The sequence below is a fragment of the Hyperoodon ampullatus genome, assembly GCF_949752795.1.
Source record: "Hyperoodon ampullatus genome assembly, chromosome: 15".
Classification (NCBI taxonomy): domain Eukaryota; kingdom Metazoa; phylum Chordata; class Mammalia; order Artiodactyla; family Ziphiidae; genus Hyperoodon; species Hyperoodon ampullatus.
Window position 1 is genome coordinate 29,148,856 of NC_136928.1, and position 15,675 is coordinate 29,164,530.

The 15,675-nt window shown below is 40.1% G+C and overlaps 1 protein-coding gene and 1 pseudogene across 2 annotated transcripts in view; one reads left to right on the forward strand and one right to left on the reverse strand.

Moving 5' to 3' along the window:
• TIA1 (TIA1 cytotoxic granule associated RNA binding protein) overlaps positions 1–15,130 on the forward strand; it is a gene marked incomplete at both ends in the record, with an annotated part of 58,240 nt that extends 43,110 nt beyond the window's left edge. The window contains one exon of the mRNA XM_079721058.1: positions 14,989–15,130. Coding sequence (XP_079577184.1) covers positions 14,989–15,130 — 142 coding nt within the window. The remainder of the gene's footprint in view (positions 1–14,988) is intronic.
• Positions 11,539–12,047, reverse strand: LOC307064422 (small ubiquitin-related modifier 1-like; annotated as a pseudogene). The gene has a single exon. The product of its transcript is annotated as a small ubiquitin-related modifier 1-like (transcript).
• Positions 15,131–15,675: the final 545 nt, after the last annotated feature.

The following is a 15,675-nucleotide window of genomic DNA, read 5'->3' on the forward strand; positions in this document are numbered from 1 at the left end:
TTTCTATACCCTTGTTATTGTCTATCTTTTTTTAGTCATCTTAGTGGCTGTGAAGTGGCATCTCACTGACATTTTGATTTGCATTTCCTTAATGACGTGATATTGAACATCTTTTCATGTGTTTATTGGCTATCTGTATATCTTCTTTGGAGATGTATCCATTCAGATCATTGGCCCATTTTAATTTTTTTGAATTTTCTTTATTTTTTTATACAGCAGGTTCTTGTTAGTTATCCATTTTATACATATTAGTGTATACATGTAAATCCCAGTCGCCCAATTCATCACACCACCACCACCACCCCCACCGCTTTCCCCACTTGGTGTCCATACGTTTGTTCTCTTCATCTGTGTCTCTATTTCTGTCCTGCAAACAGGTTCATCTGTACCATTTTTCTAGATTCCACATATATGCGTTAATATATGATATTTGCTTTTCTCTTTCTGACTTACTTCACTCTGTATGACAGTCTCTAGATCTATCCACGTCTCTACAAATGACCCAATTTCATTCCTTTTTATGGGTGAGTAATATTCCATTGTATATATGTACCACATCTTCTTTATCCATTCATCTGTCGTTGGGCATTTAGGTTGCTTCCATGACCTGGCTATTGTAAATAGTGCTGCAGTGAACACTGGGGTGCATGTGTCTTTTTGAATTATGGTTTTCTCTGGGTATATGCCCAGTAGTGGGACTGCTGGGTCATATGGTAATTCTATTTTTAGTCTTTTAAGGAACCTTCATACTGTTCTCCATAGTGGCTGTATCAATTTACATTCCCACCAACAGTGCAAGAGGGTTCCCTTTTCTCCACAACCTCTCCAACATTTGTTGTTTGTAGATTTTCTGATGATGCCCATTCTAACTGGTGTGAGGTAATACCTCATTGTAGTTTTGATTTGCATTTCTCTAATAATTAGTGATGTTGAGCAGCTTTTCATGTGCTTCCTGGCCATCTGTATGTCTTCTTTGGAGAAATATCTATTTAGGTCTTCTGCCCATTTTTTGGTTGGGTTGTTTGTTTTTTTAACATTGAGCTGCATGAGCTGTTTATATATTTTGGAGATCAATCCTTTGTTGATTCACTTGCAAATATTTTCTCCCATTCTGAGGGCTGTCTCTTCATCTTGTTTGTAGTTTCCTTTGCTTTGCAAAAGCTTTTAAGTTTCATTAGGCCCCATTTCTTTATTTTTGTTTTTATTTCCATTACTCTGGAAAATGGATGAAAAAAGATCTTGCTGTAATTTATGTCAAAGAGTGTTCTTCCTATGTTTTCCTCTAAGAGTTTTATAGTGTCCAGTTTTACATTTAGGTCTCTAATCCATTTTGAGTTTACTTTTGTGTATGGTGTTAGGGAGTGTTCTAATTTCATTCTTTAACATGTAGCTGTCCAGTTTTCCCAGCACCACTTACTGAAGAGGCTGTCTTTTCTCCATTGTATATTCTTGCCTCCTTTGTCATAGATTAGTTGACCATATGTGCGTGGGTTTATCTCTGGGCTTTCTACCCTGTTCCATTGACCTATATTTCTTTTTTTTGTGCCAGTACCATATTGTCTTTTTTTTAAATTTTATTCATTTGTTTATTTATTTTTGACTGTGCTGGATCTTCATTGCTGCGCACAGGCTTTCTCAACTTGTGGCGAACGGGACTACTTTTTCTCACTGTGGTGGCTTCTCTTGTTGCGGAGCACGGGCTCTAGAGCACAGGCTCAGTACTTGTGGCGCATGGGCTTAGTTGCTCCAAGGCATCTGGGATCTTCCCGGACCAGGGCTCAAACCCATGTCCCCTGCATTGGCAGGGGGATTCTTAACCACTGTGCCACCAGGGAAGTCCATATTGTCTTGATTACTGTAGCTTTGTAGTATAGTCTAAAGTCAGGGAGTCTGCTTCCTCCAGCTCCATTTTTTTCCCTCAAGACTGCTTTGGCTATTTGGGGTCTTTTGTGTCTCCATACAAATTTTAAGATTTTTTTAAGACACAGACCTACTAGAGAATGGACTTGAGGATACGGGGAGGGGGAAGGGTAAGCTGGGACAAAGTGAGAGAGTGGCATGGACATATATATATTACCAAACGTAAAATAAATAGCTAGTGGGAAGCAGCCACATAGCACAGGCAGATCAGCTCGGTGCTTTGTGACGACCTAGAGGGGTGGGATAGGGAGGGTGGAAGGGAGGGAGATGCAAGAGGGAAGAGACATGGGGACATATGTATATGTATAACTGATTCACTTTGTTATAAAGCAGAAACTAACACACCATTGTAAAGCAGTTATACTCCAATAAAGATGTTAAAAAAAAAGATATTTTGTTCTAGTTCTGTAAAAAAACGCCATTGGTAATTTGATAGGGATTGCATTGAATCTGTAGATTGATTTGGGTAGTATAGTCATTTTCACAATATTGATTCTTCCAATCCAAGAACATGGTATATCTCTCCACCTGTTTATATCATCTTTAATTTCTTTCATCAGTGTCTTATAGTTTTCTGCATACAGGTCTTTTGTCTCCCTAGGTAGGTTTATTCCTAGGTATTTTATTCCTTTTGTTGCAATGGTAAATGAGAGTGTTTCCTTCATTTCTCTCTCAGATTTTTCATCGTTAGTGTATAGGAATGGAAGAGATTTCTGTGCATTAATTTTGTATCCTGCTACTTTACCAAATTCATTGATTAGCTCTAGTAGTTTTCTGGTGGCATCTTTAGGATTCTCTATGTATAGTATCATGTCATCTGCAAACAGTGACAGTTTTACTTCTTCTTTTCCAATTTGTATTCCTTTTATTTCTTTTTCTTCTTTGATTGCTGTGGCTAGGACTTCCAAAACTATGTTGAATAACAGTGGTGAGAATGGACATCCTTGTCTTGTTCCTCATCTTAGAGGAAATGCTTTCAGTTTTTAACCATTGAGAATGATGTTTGCTGTGGGTTTGTCATATATGGCCTTTATTATGTTGAGGTAGTTTCCCTCTATGCCCAGTTTCTGGAGAGCTTTTATCATAAATGGGTGTTGAATTTTGTCAGACGCTTTTTCTGCATCTATTGAGATGATCATATGGTTTTTATTCTTCAATTTGTTAATATGGTGTATCACATTGATTGTTTTGTGTATATTGAAGAATCCTTGAATCCCTGGCATAAATCCCACTTGATCATGGTGTATGATCTTTTTAATGTGTTGTTGGATTCTGTTTGCTAGTATTTTGTTGAGGATTTTTGCGTCTATATTCATCAGTGATATTGGTCTGTAATTTTCTTTTCTTGTAGTATCTTTGCCTGGTTTTGGTATCAGGGTGATGGTGGCCTCATAGAATGAGTCTGGGAGTGTTCCTTCCTCTGCAATTTTTTGGAAGAGTTTGAGAAGGATGGGTGTTAGCCGTTCTCTAAATGTTTGATAAAATTCACCTGTGAAGGCATCTTGTCCTGGACTTTTGTTTGTTTGAAGATTTTTAATCACAATTTCAATTTCATTACTTGTGATTTGTCTGTTCATATTTTCTATTTCTTCCTGGTTCAGTCTTGGAAGATTTTACCTTTCTAAGAATTTGTCCATTTCTTCCAGGTTGTCCATTTTATTGGCATAGAGTTGCTTATAGTAGTCTCTTAGGATGCTTTGTATTTCTGCGGTGTCTGTTGTAACTTCCGTTTTTTCATTTCTAATTTTATTGATTTGAGTCCTCTCCCTCTTTTTTTTTTTTTTTTTTGTGGTACGCAGGCCTCTCACTGTTGTGGCCTCTCCCATTGCGGAGCACAGGCTCCGGATGTGCAGGCTCAGCGGCCATGGCTCACGGGCCCAGCCGCTCCACGGCATGTGGGATCTTCCCGGACCAGGGCAGGAACCCGTGTCCCCTGCATCAGCAGGCGGACTCTCAACCACTGCGCCACCAGGGAAGCCCTCCCTCTTTTTCTTGATGAGTCTGGCTAATGGTTTATCAATTTTGTTTATCTTCTCAAAAAAACAACTTTTAGTTTTATTGATCTTTGCTATTGTTTTCTTTGTTTCTGTTTCATTTATTTCTGCTCTGATCTTTATAATTTCTTTCCTTCCACTAACTTTGGGTTTCATTTGTTCTTCTTTCTCTAGTTCCTTTAGGTGTAAGTTTAGATTGTTTATTTGAGATTTTTCTTGTTTCTTGACGTAGGCTTGTATTGCTATAAACTTCACTCTTAGAACTGCTTTTGCTGCATCCCATAGGTTTTGGATCTTTGTGTTTTCATTGTAATTTGTCTCTAGGTATTTTTTTATTTCCCTTTGATTTCTTCAGTGATCTCTTTGTTATTTAGAATGTACTGTTTAGCCTCCATGTATTTATGTTTTTTATGTTTTTCTCCCTGTAATTGATTTCTAATCTCATAGCGTTGTGGTGAGAAAAGATGCTTGATATGATTTCAATTTTCTTAAATTTACTGACGCTTGATTTGTGGCCCAAGATGTGATCTGTCCTGGAGAATGTTCCGTGCGCACTTGAGAAGAAAGTGTAATCTGCTGTTTTTGGATGGAATGTCCTATAGATACCAATTAAATCTATCTGGTCTGTTGTGTCATTTAAAGCTTCTGTTTCTTTATTAATTTTCTCTTTGGATGATCTGTCCGTTGGTGTAAGTGAGGTGTTAAAGTCCCCCACTATTATTATGTTACTGTCAATTTCCTCTTTTATAGCTGTTAGCTGTTGCCTTATGTATTGAGGTGCTCCTATGTTGGGTGCATATATAGTTATAATTGTTATATCTTCTTCTTGGATTGATCCCTTGATCATTATGTAGTGTCCTTCCTTGTCTCTTGTAACATTATTATTTTTTTTTAAAGAAGATGTTAGGGGTAGGAGTTTATTAATTAACTAATTTATTTTTGCTGTGTTGGGTCTTCGTTTCTGTGCGAGGGCTTTCTCTAGTTGTGGCGAGCGGGGGCCACTCTTCATCGCGGTGCACGGGCCTCTCACTATCGCGGCCTCTCTTGTTGCGGAGCACAGGCTCCAGACGTGCAGGCTCAGTAGTTGTGGTTCACGGGCCTAGTTGCTCCACAGCATGTGGGATCCTCCCAGACCAGGGCTCGAACCCGTGTCCCCTGCATTAGCAGGCAGACTGTCAACCACTGCGCCACCAGGGAAGCCCATCTTGTAACATTCTTTATTTTAAAGTCTATTTTATTTGATATGAGTATTGCTACTCCAGCTTTTTTTTGATTTCCATTTGCATGGAATATCTTTTTCCATCCCCTCACTTTCAGTCTATATGTGTCCCTAGGTCTGAAGTGGGTCTCTTGTAGACAGCATATATATGGGTCTTGATTCTGTATCCATTCAGCGAGCCTGTGTCTTTTGGTTGGAGCATTTAATCCATTCACGTTTAAGGTAATGTTATGTATGATATGTATGTTCCTATTACCATTTTCTTAATTGTTATGGGTTTGTTTTTGTAGGTCCTTTTCTTCTCTTGTGTTTCCCACTTAGAGAAGTTCCTTTAGCATTTGTTGTAGAGCTAGTTTGGTGGTGCTGAATTCTCTTAGCTTCTCCGTAGAATCTGAATGAGATCTTTGCCAGGTAGAGTAATCTTGGTTGTAGGTTCTTCCCTTTCATCACTTTAAATGTATCATGCCACTCCCTTCTGCCTTGTAGAGTTTCTGCTGAGAAATAAGCTGTTAACCATATGGGAGTTCCCTTGTATGTTATTTGTTGTTTTTCCCTTGCTGCTTTCAATAATTTTCTTTGTCTTTAATTATTGTCAATTTGATTACTATGTGTCTCGGCGTGTTTCTCCTTGGATTTATCCTGCCTGGTACTCTCTGCACCTCCTGGACTTGGATGGCTATTTCCTTTCCCATGTTAGGGAAGTTTTTGACTATAATCTCTTCAAATATTTCTCGGGTCCTTTCTCGCTCTCTTCTCCTTCTGGGACCCCTATAATGCAAATGTTGTTGCATTTAGTGTTGTCCCAGAGATCTCTTAGGCTGTCTTCATTTCTTTTCATTCTTTTTTCTTTATTCTGTTCCGTGGCAGTGAATTCCACCATTCTGTCTTCCAGGTCACTTATCCGTTCTTCTGCCTCAGTTATTCTGCTATTGATTCCTTCTAGTGTATTTTTCATTTCAGTTATTGTATTGTTCACCTCTGTTTGTTCTTTAATTCTTCCGGTGTTTGTTCTTTAATTCTTCTAGGTCTTTGTTAAACATTTCTTGCATCTTCTCGATCTTTGCGTCCATTGTTTTTCTGAGGTCCTGGATCATCTTCACTATCATTATTCTGAATTCTTTTTCTGGAAGGTTGCCTATCTCCACTTCAATTAGTTGTTTGTCTGGGGTTTTATCTTGTTCCTTCATCTGGTACATAGCCCTCTGCCTTTTCATCTTGTCTGTCTTTCTGTGAATGTGGGTTTTGTTCCACAGGCTGCAGGATTGTAGTTCTTCTTGCTTCTACTGTCTGCCCTCTGTTGGATGAAGCTATCTAAGAGGCTTATGCAAGTTTCCTGATGGGAGGGACTGGTGGTGGGTAGAGCTGGGTGTTGCTCTGGTGGACAGAGCTCAGTAAAACTTTAATCCGCTTGTCTGCTAATAGGTGGGGCTGGGTTCCCTCCCTGTTGGTTGTTTGGCCTGAGGCGACCCAACACTGGAGCCTACCCGGGCTCTTTGGTGGGGCTAATGGCGGACCCTGGGAGGGCTCACGCCAAGGAGTACTTCCCAGAACTTCTGCTGCCAGTGTCCTTGTCCTCACGGTGAGCCACAGCCACCTCCCACCTCAGCAGGAGACCCTCCAACACTAGCAGGTAGGTCTGGTTCAGTCTCCTATGGGGTCACTGTTCCTTCCCCTGGGTCCTGATGCTCACACTACTTTGTGTGTGCCCTCCAAGAGTGGAGTCTCTGTTTCCCTGCAGTCCTATCAAAGTCCTGGAATCAAATCCCGTTAGCCTTCAAAGTCTGATCCTCTAGGAATTCCTCCTCCCGCTGCCAGACCCCGTGGGTGGGAACCCTGACGTGAGGCTGAGAACCTTCACTCCAGTTGGTGGACTTCTGTGGTTTAAGTGTTCTCTAGTTTGTGATTCACCCACCCAGCAGTTACGGGATTTGATTTTATTGTGATTGCGCCCCTCCTACCGTCTCATTGTGGCTTCTCCTTTGTATTTGGATGTGGGGTATCTTTTTTGGTTAGTTCCAGTGTCTTCCTTTCGATGATTGTTCAGCAGTTAGTTGTGAATCTGGTCCTCTCACAAGGGAGAGTCTCATTGGCCCATTTTTAAATTGGGTTATTTGTCTTTTTATTGTTAACTTATAAGTCACTTATCATATATATGACTTGAAAATATTTTCTCCCATTCTGTAGGTTATCTTTTCAGTTTCTTTTTTTTTTAATTTTATTTATTTTTTGGTTGCATTGGGTCTTCATTACTGCGTGTGGGCTTTCTCTAGTTGTGACGAGCGGGGGCTACTCTTTGTTGCAATGCACAGGCTTCTCATTGCGGAGGCTTCTCTTGTTTCAGAGCATAGGCTCTAGGCACGCAGGCTCCAGTAGTTGCAGCATGCGGGCTCGGTAGTTGCGGCATGTGGGCCCTAGAGTGTGCGGGCTTCAGTAGTTGTGGCCTTTGTGCTCAGTAGTTGCAGCTTATGGGATTAGTTGCTCCACAGCATGTGGGATCTTCCCAGACCAGGGATCAAACCCATGTCCCCTGCATTGGCAGGCAGATTCTTAACCACGGTGCCACCAGGGAAGTCCCTATCTTTTCACTTTCTTGATGTGTCCTTTGAAGCACAAATGTTTTTAATTTTGATGAAGACCAATGTTTCTATTTTTTTTCTTTTGTCACTTATGCTTTTGGTGTTATATCTAAGAAAGCATTGCCTAATCCAAGGTCTCAAGGTTTATTTGTTTATTTATTTATATTTTTAAAATATTTATTTATTTGCTTATTTATTTTGGCTGCGCTGGGTGTCAGGTGCAGCATGCAGGGTCTTCATTGTGGCATGCAGGATCCTTTAGTTGCGGCACTGTTTTTAGTTGTGGCATGTGAACTCCCAGTGTGGCATGCATGCGGGATCTAGTTCCCCAACCAGGGATTGAACCCGGGCCCCCCACATTGGGAGCGTGGAGTCCTCCCCCCTGGATCACCAAGGAAGTCCCAGTCATGAAGATTTATGCCTGTGTTTCTTCCTAAGAGTTTTAGCTCTTACATTGATGTCTATGATCCACTTTGTTAATTTTTATATACAGTGTGAGGCAGGGGTCCAACTTCATTTTTTTTGCAGGTGGCTATTCAGTTGTTCCAGCACCACTTGTCGATAGGACTGTTATTTTCCCATTAAATGATCTTGGCGTCCTTGTTGAACATCAATTGACCGTAAATGTGAAGGTTCACTTTTTTTTTCTTTTTTGAGGGTTCACTTTTGAATTCTCAGTTCTCTTTCACTGATCTGTATATCTGTATGTCTAAGTCACATTGTCCTTTTTTCCTCCAGGTTTTTTGAGATGTAATTGACATATAACATTGTGTAAGTTTAAAGTGTGATACACTTATATTGCAAAATGATTACCACCATAGCATTAGCTAATGCTTCCATCACATCACGTAATTACCATTTCTTGTTTGTGGTAAGAACATTTAAGATCTACTCTTAGCAACTTTCAAGTATATAATGCAGTATTGCTAACTATAATTACTACGCTGTGTATTAAATCCCCAGAACTTATTCATCTTATAACTGGAAGAGTTTGTACCCTTTCACTAACATCTCCCCATTTCTCCAATCCCCTAGTCCCCTGGCAGCTACCATTCTATTCTGCTTCTATGAGTTTGGCTTTTTTAGGTTCTACATATAAGTGATGTAATACAGTATTTGTCCTTCTCTGTCCACATTGTCTTAATTTGCCCTGTAGTAAATTTTGAAATCAGGAAGTGTAAGTCCTTCTACTTTGTTCTTTCTCAAGATTGTTCTGGCTCTTCCAGGTCCCTTGCATTTCCCTATGAATTTTAGAATCATCTTGTCAATTTCTGCAAAAAAAGTTATCTGGGATTTTGATAGGGATACATTACATTGTATCTGTAGATCAATTTGAGGAATAGTGCCTCTTAACAATATCAAGTGTTCTGGTTCATGAACATGAAAAGATGTCTTTCCATTTTTTAGGTCTTTAATTTCTTTCAATTATGGTTTGTAGTTTTCATCATACAAGTCTTGCACTGCTTTTGTTGCTTAGTTTGTTTTCATCTTCGGACTTAGTTTAAGGTACTTTTTTCCATGCAGAAAAATTTCATTTTTATGTAATCAAATATCATGAGTCATAATTTTTAAATGGCCCAAATATTTGAATAGTTATTTCCCCAAAAAGATAGACATATGGCTAAGTAAGCACGTGAAATTTTGCCAACATCATTATTCATTAGGGAAATGCAATAAAAACCAAGTGAGATACCACTTCACACCCACTATAGTCAAATGGCTATAACCAAGGAGACAGTAACACATGTTAGCCAGGAAATGGAGAAAGGAACCCTCATATGTTGCTGATGTAAGTGTATAATGGCACAGTCACTTTGGAAAACAGTTTGGCGGTTTCTTAAAAACTTGTACGTAAACTTACCCTACCACCCAGTAATTCTAATTCTAGGTATCTACCCAAGAGAAATGAAGACATTTGTCTACACAAAGACTTGCATGTTAATATTCTCAACAGTGTTCGTGATAGCCCTGAAGTGGAAGCAATCCAAGTATCTATAAGGTGGTAAATGGATAAACAAAATGATATAACCATACAATGGAATACTGTTCAGCAATATAAAGGAATGCAGTACTGATATATGCTACAATGTGGTCGCACCTTGAAAACACCATGTTGAATGAAAGAAGGCAGACATAAAAGGCCACATATCGTATGCTTCCATCCATATGAAGTGTCCAGAAAAGGTAAATCTATAGCGACAGAAAGTAGATTAGTGGTTGCCTAAGGGTGGGCATGGTGATTGACTCCAGAAGGCAAGAGGGATCTTTCTGGGGTGATGGAAGTGTTCTAAAACTTAATTGTAGTGATGGATACCTAACTCTATACATTTTATAAATATTATTGAATTGTACATTTAAAATGGGTGAATCTTACTGTATGTAAAATATACCTCAATAAATAAGTTTAAAATAAAACCACTGAAATAAATAGGAAAAAATTAATCATTTCTGGATTTAATATTTAATATTTTCTGGATTCTGGGTTTTGTGTCATTTAGGCCATCCTCAATCTGATATCCTTAAAAAATATTTTAAGAAAAAAATTCTCTCCTTTTGTTCTACTGCGTTAGCAGTTCCATCTTTTGTATTTGAATGTTTTATCTGCCTGGAATGTATTTGAGTATAGAAAGTGAGATAGAATGAATAAGATATATTTAATGATGATAATATTTTTAGACGTAGAACTTTTTTCTCCCAATAAAATCTTATTCTGTACCCAATAAATTAAGAAAACTAAAAACAATGTTCAGAATCTTTTCTACTGAAATATTTGCATCTATGTACTGAGGTCCATGTTTAGGATGTTCATTGCAGCATTGTCTAGAACTAAAAACCCACTGGTAGAGCTGGTTCAACTATGGTCTATTCACACTACAGATTACTGTTCAGCAGCTAAAGATGGTGTTAAAGCCATTTGTGCTGACATGGGAAGAAATCTATGGAAAAATGTTAAGAAGGCAAACTTCAGAACAATGAGTATAATATAATTCAATTTTTCTAAAAACAAAAACCCACATCCGTACATATATGTATTTGTTTATTTATAAAGAAAATAATCTGATGGATATGTGGCAGCCTGTTAACTGCATTTACTCTTGAACAGTGAGGATTTGGGGGGGCATGTAGGGATAGTGGTAGTGATAATAGTGGAGCATAAAAGGGTCTTTAGCTTTTTAGTTTGCTTTTGCACTGTTATTCTGTAAGATGACTCTCGTCTTTTAACATTTTTTTCAATTTGCATTTTTGAAAAGATCATAGATTTACATGATTTTTTTGTTGTTTTTTTTAATAAATATTTTGTTTATTTTAATGAAGCTGGTACAGACAATGTCCATTTAAAACCCATATCCCAGGCCAAAAAGTACAAATAAAGTCAAAAAGAGCAGCGTTCTGCTGTATACACTTCTGCATGAATAACTTTAACTGCTAATGAAAATTAGAACTTTTCTGGGATCTTCTGACAAGATTTTTCTTTCACCTTAAAATGCTTTCTCTTCAGTGAAGCCATCTTTGGAGTTAGTCATTATTTTCACCACCTCTGTCACCTTGACTCCAACCTGCTATTCCTCTTCTTTTGGTCCAGACCCTCAGATTTTAAAAGTAGCTTCAAGTTAAGGAAAGGTCATTTTTCCACAGTTCAGTTCTCTGAAAAACTTCCATCTCCCACTGAAAGTCACAGTCCAGGAGTGAAGCGATCACATGCTAGAGCTTCAGGGCCAATTGGAAAGTCATTATGAACACTCGCATTAGTCAATCTTATTTATCACAAGCCTCTAAATGCACAGTCCTGGAAAAGGCAGCCTCTCTGTGCACACATGTAATTTTTAAAAAGGAGAGGGCAATATGAACAGGGCTGAGGTTTGATCACCAAAAATCAGCACAATGAAAACAAACAATAATGAATAATGGGCACTATAATTCAAATTACCAGATGTTCTAAAGAGATGGGGTGCCAGTTTTCAATTCTGTTTTGAACACCACATTACAAAAGAACTACTTTTAAAAATAAAGGATTAAGAGAAAAGAAAAAAAATAAAAATATCTAAATCATTAAACGACCCCCTGTTTGTTCCTGATAAACTTCAATCACATCTTCTTCCTCCATTCCCAGTTCTTTTGGAGTGTGATTATCAGCAATTCAAAGAGAAACCTGAGTGAATTCATGGGAACTCCGTGTCTTTAACAGTATGATTCTTTGAGTTTCTTGAGATGTGTTGTCATTTTCACTTTGAAGTGAATCTCACTGCTATCCTGTCCGATGACTTTGAGTTTAATATATTCTCCTTCCTTCTTATCCCCCAAGTCCTCAGTTGAAGGTTTTGCCTTCTGGTCAGACATGGTGATGGTGGTTTCCCCTGGGGTCTCTGCACAGCAGCGGCCTCGGGTAGGCAGAACCTCGCTCCGGGGTTTACAAATACGTCTCCCTTCCCCACAGCACAACACTGTGGCTCTACATGATTTATTTACAAAATAAACTATAACTGGCAAATAATTCCTCCCTTAATGAGCAAAGTTGTTCTGTTTTTACACTTTAATGATAATATGACATCATCATCATCAGTGTAATTTTGAAATTGAATTATATGGGACTTCCTTCGTGGTCCAGTGGTAAAGAATCTGCCTTACAATGCAGGGGACGTGGCTTCAATCCCTGGTCGGTGAACTAAGATCCCACATGCCACAGGGCAACTAAGCCCACGCGCCACAACTACTGATCTCGCGTGCCTCAACTAGAGAGCCTGCTGTGCTGCAAACTACAGAGCCCGTCCACTCTGGAGCCCGCGCCACAACTTGAAAAGAGAAAACACCATAACGAGAGAGAAGCCCGTGCGCCACAACGAAAAGATCCCACATGCCACAACGAAGATTCCATGTGCCACAACAAAGACCCGACTCGGCCAAAATAAAATAAATAAATATTAAAAATAAAAAAGTTTTTTAAAAATTGATTTATATATAAAACAATCTGAAGCTCAGAAGTTAAAAGACTTGGTCACAGAGATAATTGACTTTCGAACAACATTTTCTCCTAAGAACCCATGTTTGGCTGAATGACAGTACCTATCAAAGAAGTTTATTGACCTAAGAAGGAAATGCTGTGTAAACAGGCTAATGTCTCTAGGTCAGTGGTTTTTAACAGGTGTTTTGCCCCCAGGAGCACATTTAGCAATATCTGGAGACATGTTTGTTTTTTTACAACTTGGGGAAAGTGTGTTGACTGCTACTGGCATCTGGTGGTGGAGACCCGCGATGCTACTAAACATCCTGTGATGCATAGGATAGCCCCCTGCAACAAAGAGTTACCCAGTCCTACACGTCTGTAGTGCCAAGGTGGAGACCCCTGCTGTAAATCATATTTCACAAAGCTTTACTCACTCAGCAGATATTACAGTTGGGGATTAGTTCATAGCCAATGAGAAGGTGGGCATTCTTAGGCCTTATTTTTTTTTGCGGCATGTGGGATCCTCGCGGACCGGGCACGAACCCGTGTCCCCCGCATCGGCAGGCGGACTCTCAACCACTGGGCCACCAGGGAAGCCCTTAGCCTTTTTTTATTTGTACTTTCCAGTTTGTTAATCAGTGGACTATAGAAGATGTGAAGGGAGAGTCTTTTATCAAGACCATTCTTGGGACTCCCCTGGTGGTGCAGTGGTTAAGAATCTGCCTGCCAATGCAGGGGACAAGGGTTTGTGTTTTTTTGTTTGTGTTTTTTTGCGGTACGCGGGCCTCTCACTGTTGTGGCCTCCCCCGTTGCGGAGCACAGGCTCCGGACACGCAGGCTCAGCGGCCATGGCTCATGGGCCCAGCCGCTCCGCAGCACGTGGGATCTTCCCGGACCAGGGCACGAACCTGTGTCCCCTGCATCGGCAGATGGACTCTCAACCACTGCGCCACCAGGGAAGCCTGAGACAAGGGTTTGATCCCTGGTCCAGAAAGATCCACATGCTGGGGAGCAACTAAGACCATGTGCCAAAACTACTGAGCCTGCACTCTGGAGCCCGCGAGCCACGAGCCCACGTGGCACAACTACTGAAGCCCGCGTGCCTAGAGCCCGTGCTCCCCAACAAAAGAAGCCACCACAATAAGAAACCCGCACACCGCAACGGAGAGTAGCCCCCGCTCACCGCAACTAGAGAAAGCCCATGCGCAGCAACGAAGACCCAACGCAGCCATAAATAAATAAACAAACAAACAAACAAATAAATAAACAAACATATATATATATAAAGAATCCGCCTGCCAATGCAAGTTTGAGCCCTGGTCTGGGAAGATCCCAAATGCCGCGGAGCAACTAAGCCCATGCACCACCGCTGCTGAGCCCGGGTGCTGCAACTACTGAAGCCCACACGCCTGGAACCTGTGCTCCGCAACGAGAGAAGCCACCGCAATGCGAAGCCCGCGCACCACAACGATGAGTAGCCCCCACTCTCCGCAACAAGAGAAAGCTCGCATGCAGCAACGAAGACCCAACGCAGCAGGGGAAAAAAAAAAAAAAGACCATTCTTTGGGGTCAGGGAGTAAAAGCAAAGCTAACACCCTACTTCAAAATCACAAGCAGATTTACCTTTCTAAAAAGCATTAAAAATATTAAACTTTAGTTAATAATATGCATGCCGATCTGATGCCTGTAACTTACTTTGAAAGGCATTAAAATATGAAAGGGATTGATAGATGGAGAAAGGGATGGATAGGTGTGTAATAAAGCAAATATAGTAAAATGTTAATTGTAGAATCTAGTGGGTGGGTATATGAAGGTTGACTGTATAATTCAATATTTTTATATGTCTGAAATTTTTCGTAATATTGGGGGAAGTCAAAAACAGATTCGCACTGTTTTTAGCAGACACTGGGTTAGTAGAAACCACATTGCTGATTTTGCTGGGTGGCCTCAGGCAAGTTACTTAACTTTTTGATTTTCATCTGAAGAGCAATTGTTGTTTGGCTCAAATAAGATACTAACATGGTGAGGTTCAAATGAAATAATGAATGTGAAATCACTTTGAAAAGCATAAAGTACTCTAAAAATGCAGTGCATTACTATTAGGAAGGATGAGTGTTCAACCAGTTATATACCATGGCTCTAGGTGTTCTTGGCAACTCCCTGTGTAATGACATTAACACCGTTTTACCTTCTTGCTATTCAAAGTATAAAGCAACTATAACAATTTCTATCAAATATGTCTCAAGTATTTGTGAAAGACTTAGATTCCTTTTCTAGGAGGAAAGAATCATTCTGTCTTTGTATAACTTTAATATTTTTTTCCTGTTTTACTTATAGACTGCCAAGGTCTCCACTTAGGGCAGTGGGGATCTTTGACTGTGGAACATTGGACATGAGCTTTGCCATTGGCTGGTTGAGAAGGAGAAGGCAGAATGTCTGCATTGTTACACCACAGAGCTCAAACTTCAGAAGACTTTGAGTTAAGCAGTGTCCTTTACTATGCACATGATTATGTCTTCGTCTGTCCTATATGATCATCACAAACTAATGAAACACCTTTTAGGTCTTATGAATTCAGGTTACACTTTTTCTGGATGCTCTGGCAACTGATAGAGGTAGGATTGGGCTGGGTTTTGTGGGGAGTGGTGGAAGGGAAAGAACTCATCTTTCCCATTCTCCAGTCTTTGCTCAAGTCAAACATCTGTGCATGTAAAGATTAGGTTAACTAGGGAATTCCCTGGCGGTCCAGTGGTTAGGACTCTGCGCTTTCACCGCTGAGGATCCCCGCAAGACACGTGGCGTGCCCCCCCCCAAAAAAGATATAGGTTAACTAATCTAGGTTGTATAGAACAGGATTGAATCTAGAAAAATGCTTCAGTTATTACATTAGGACTTAAAAAATATAGTGAGAGGGCTTCCCTGGTGGTCCAGTGGTTAAAACTCCATGCTTCCACTGCAGGGGCAGGGCAAGTTCGATCCCTGGTCAGGAAAGTTCCGCATGCCATGAGATGCGGCCAAAAAAAA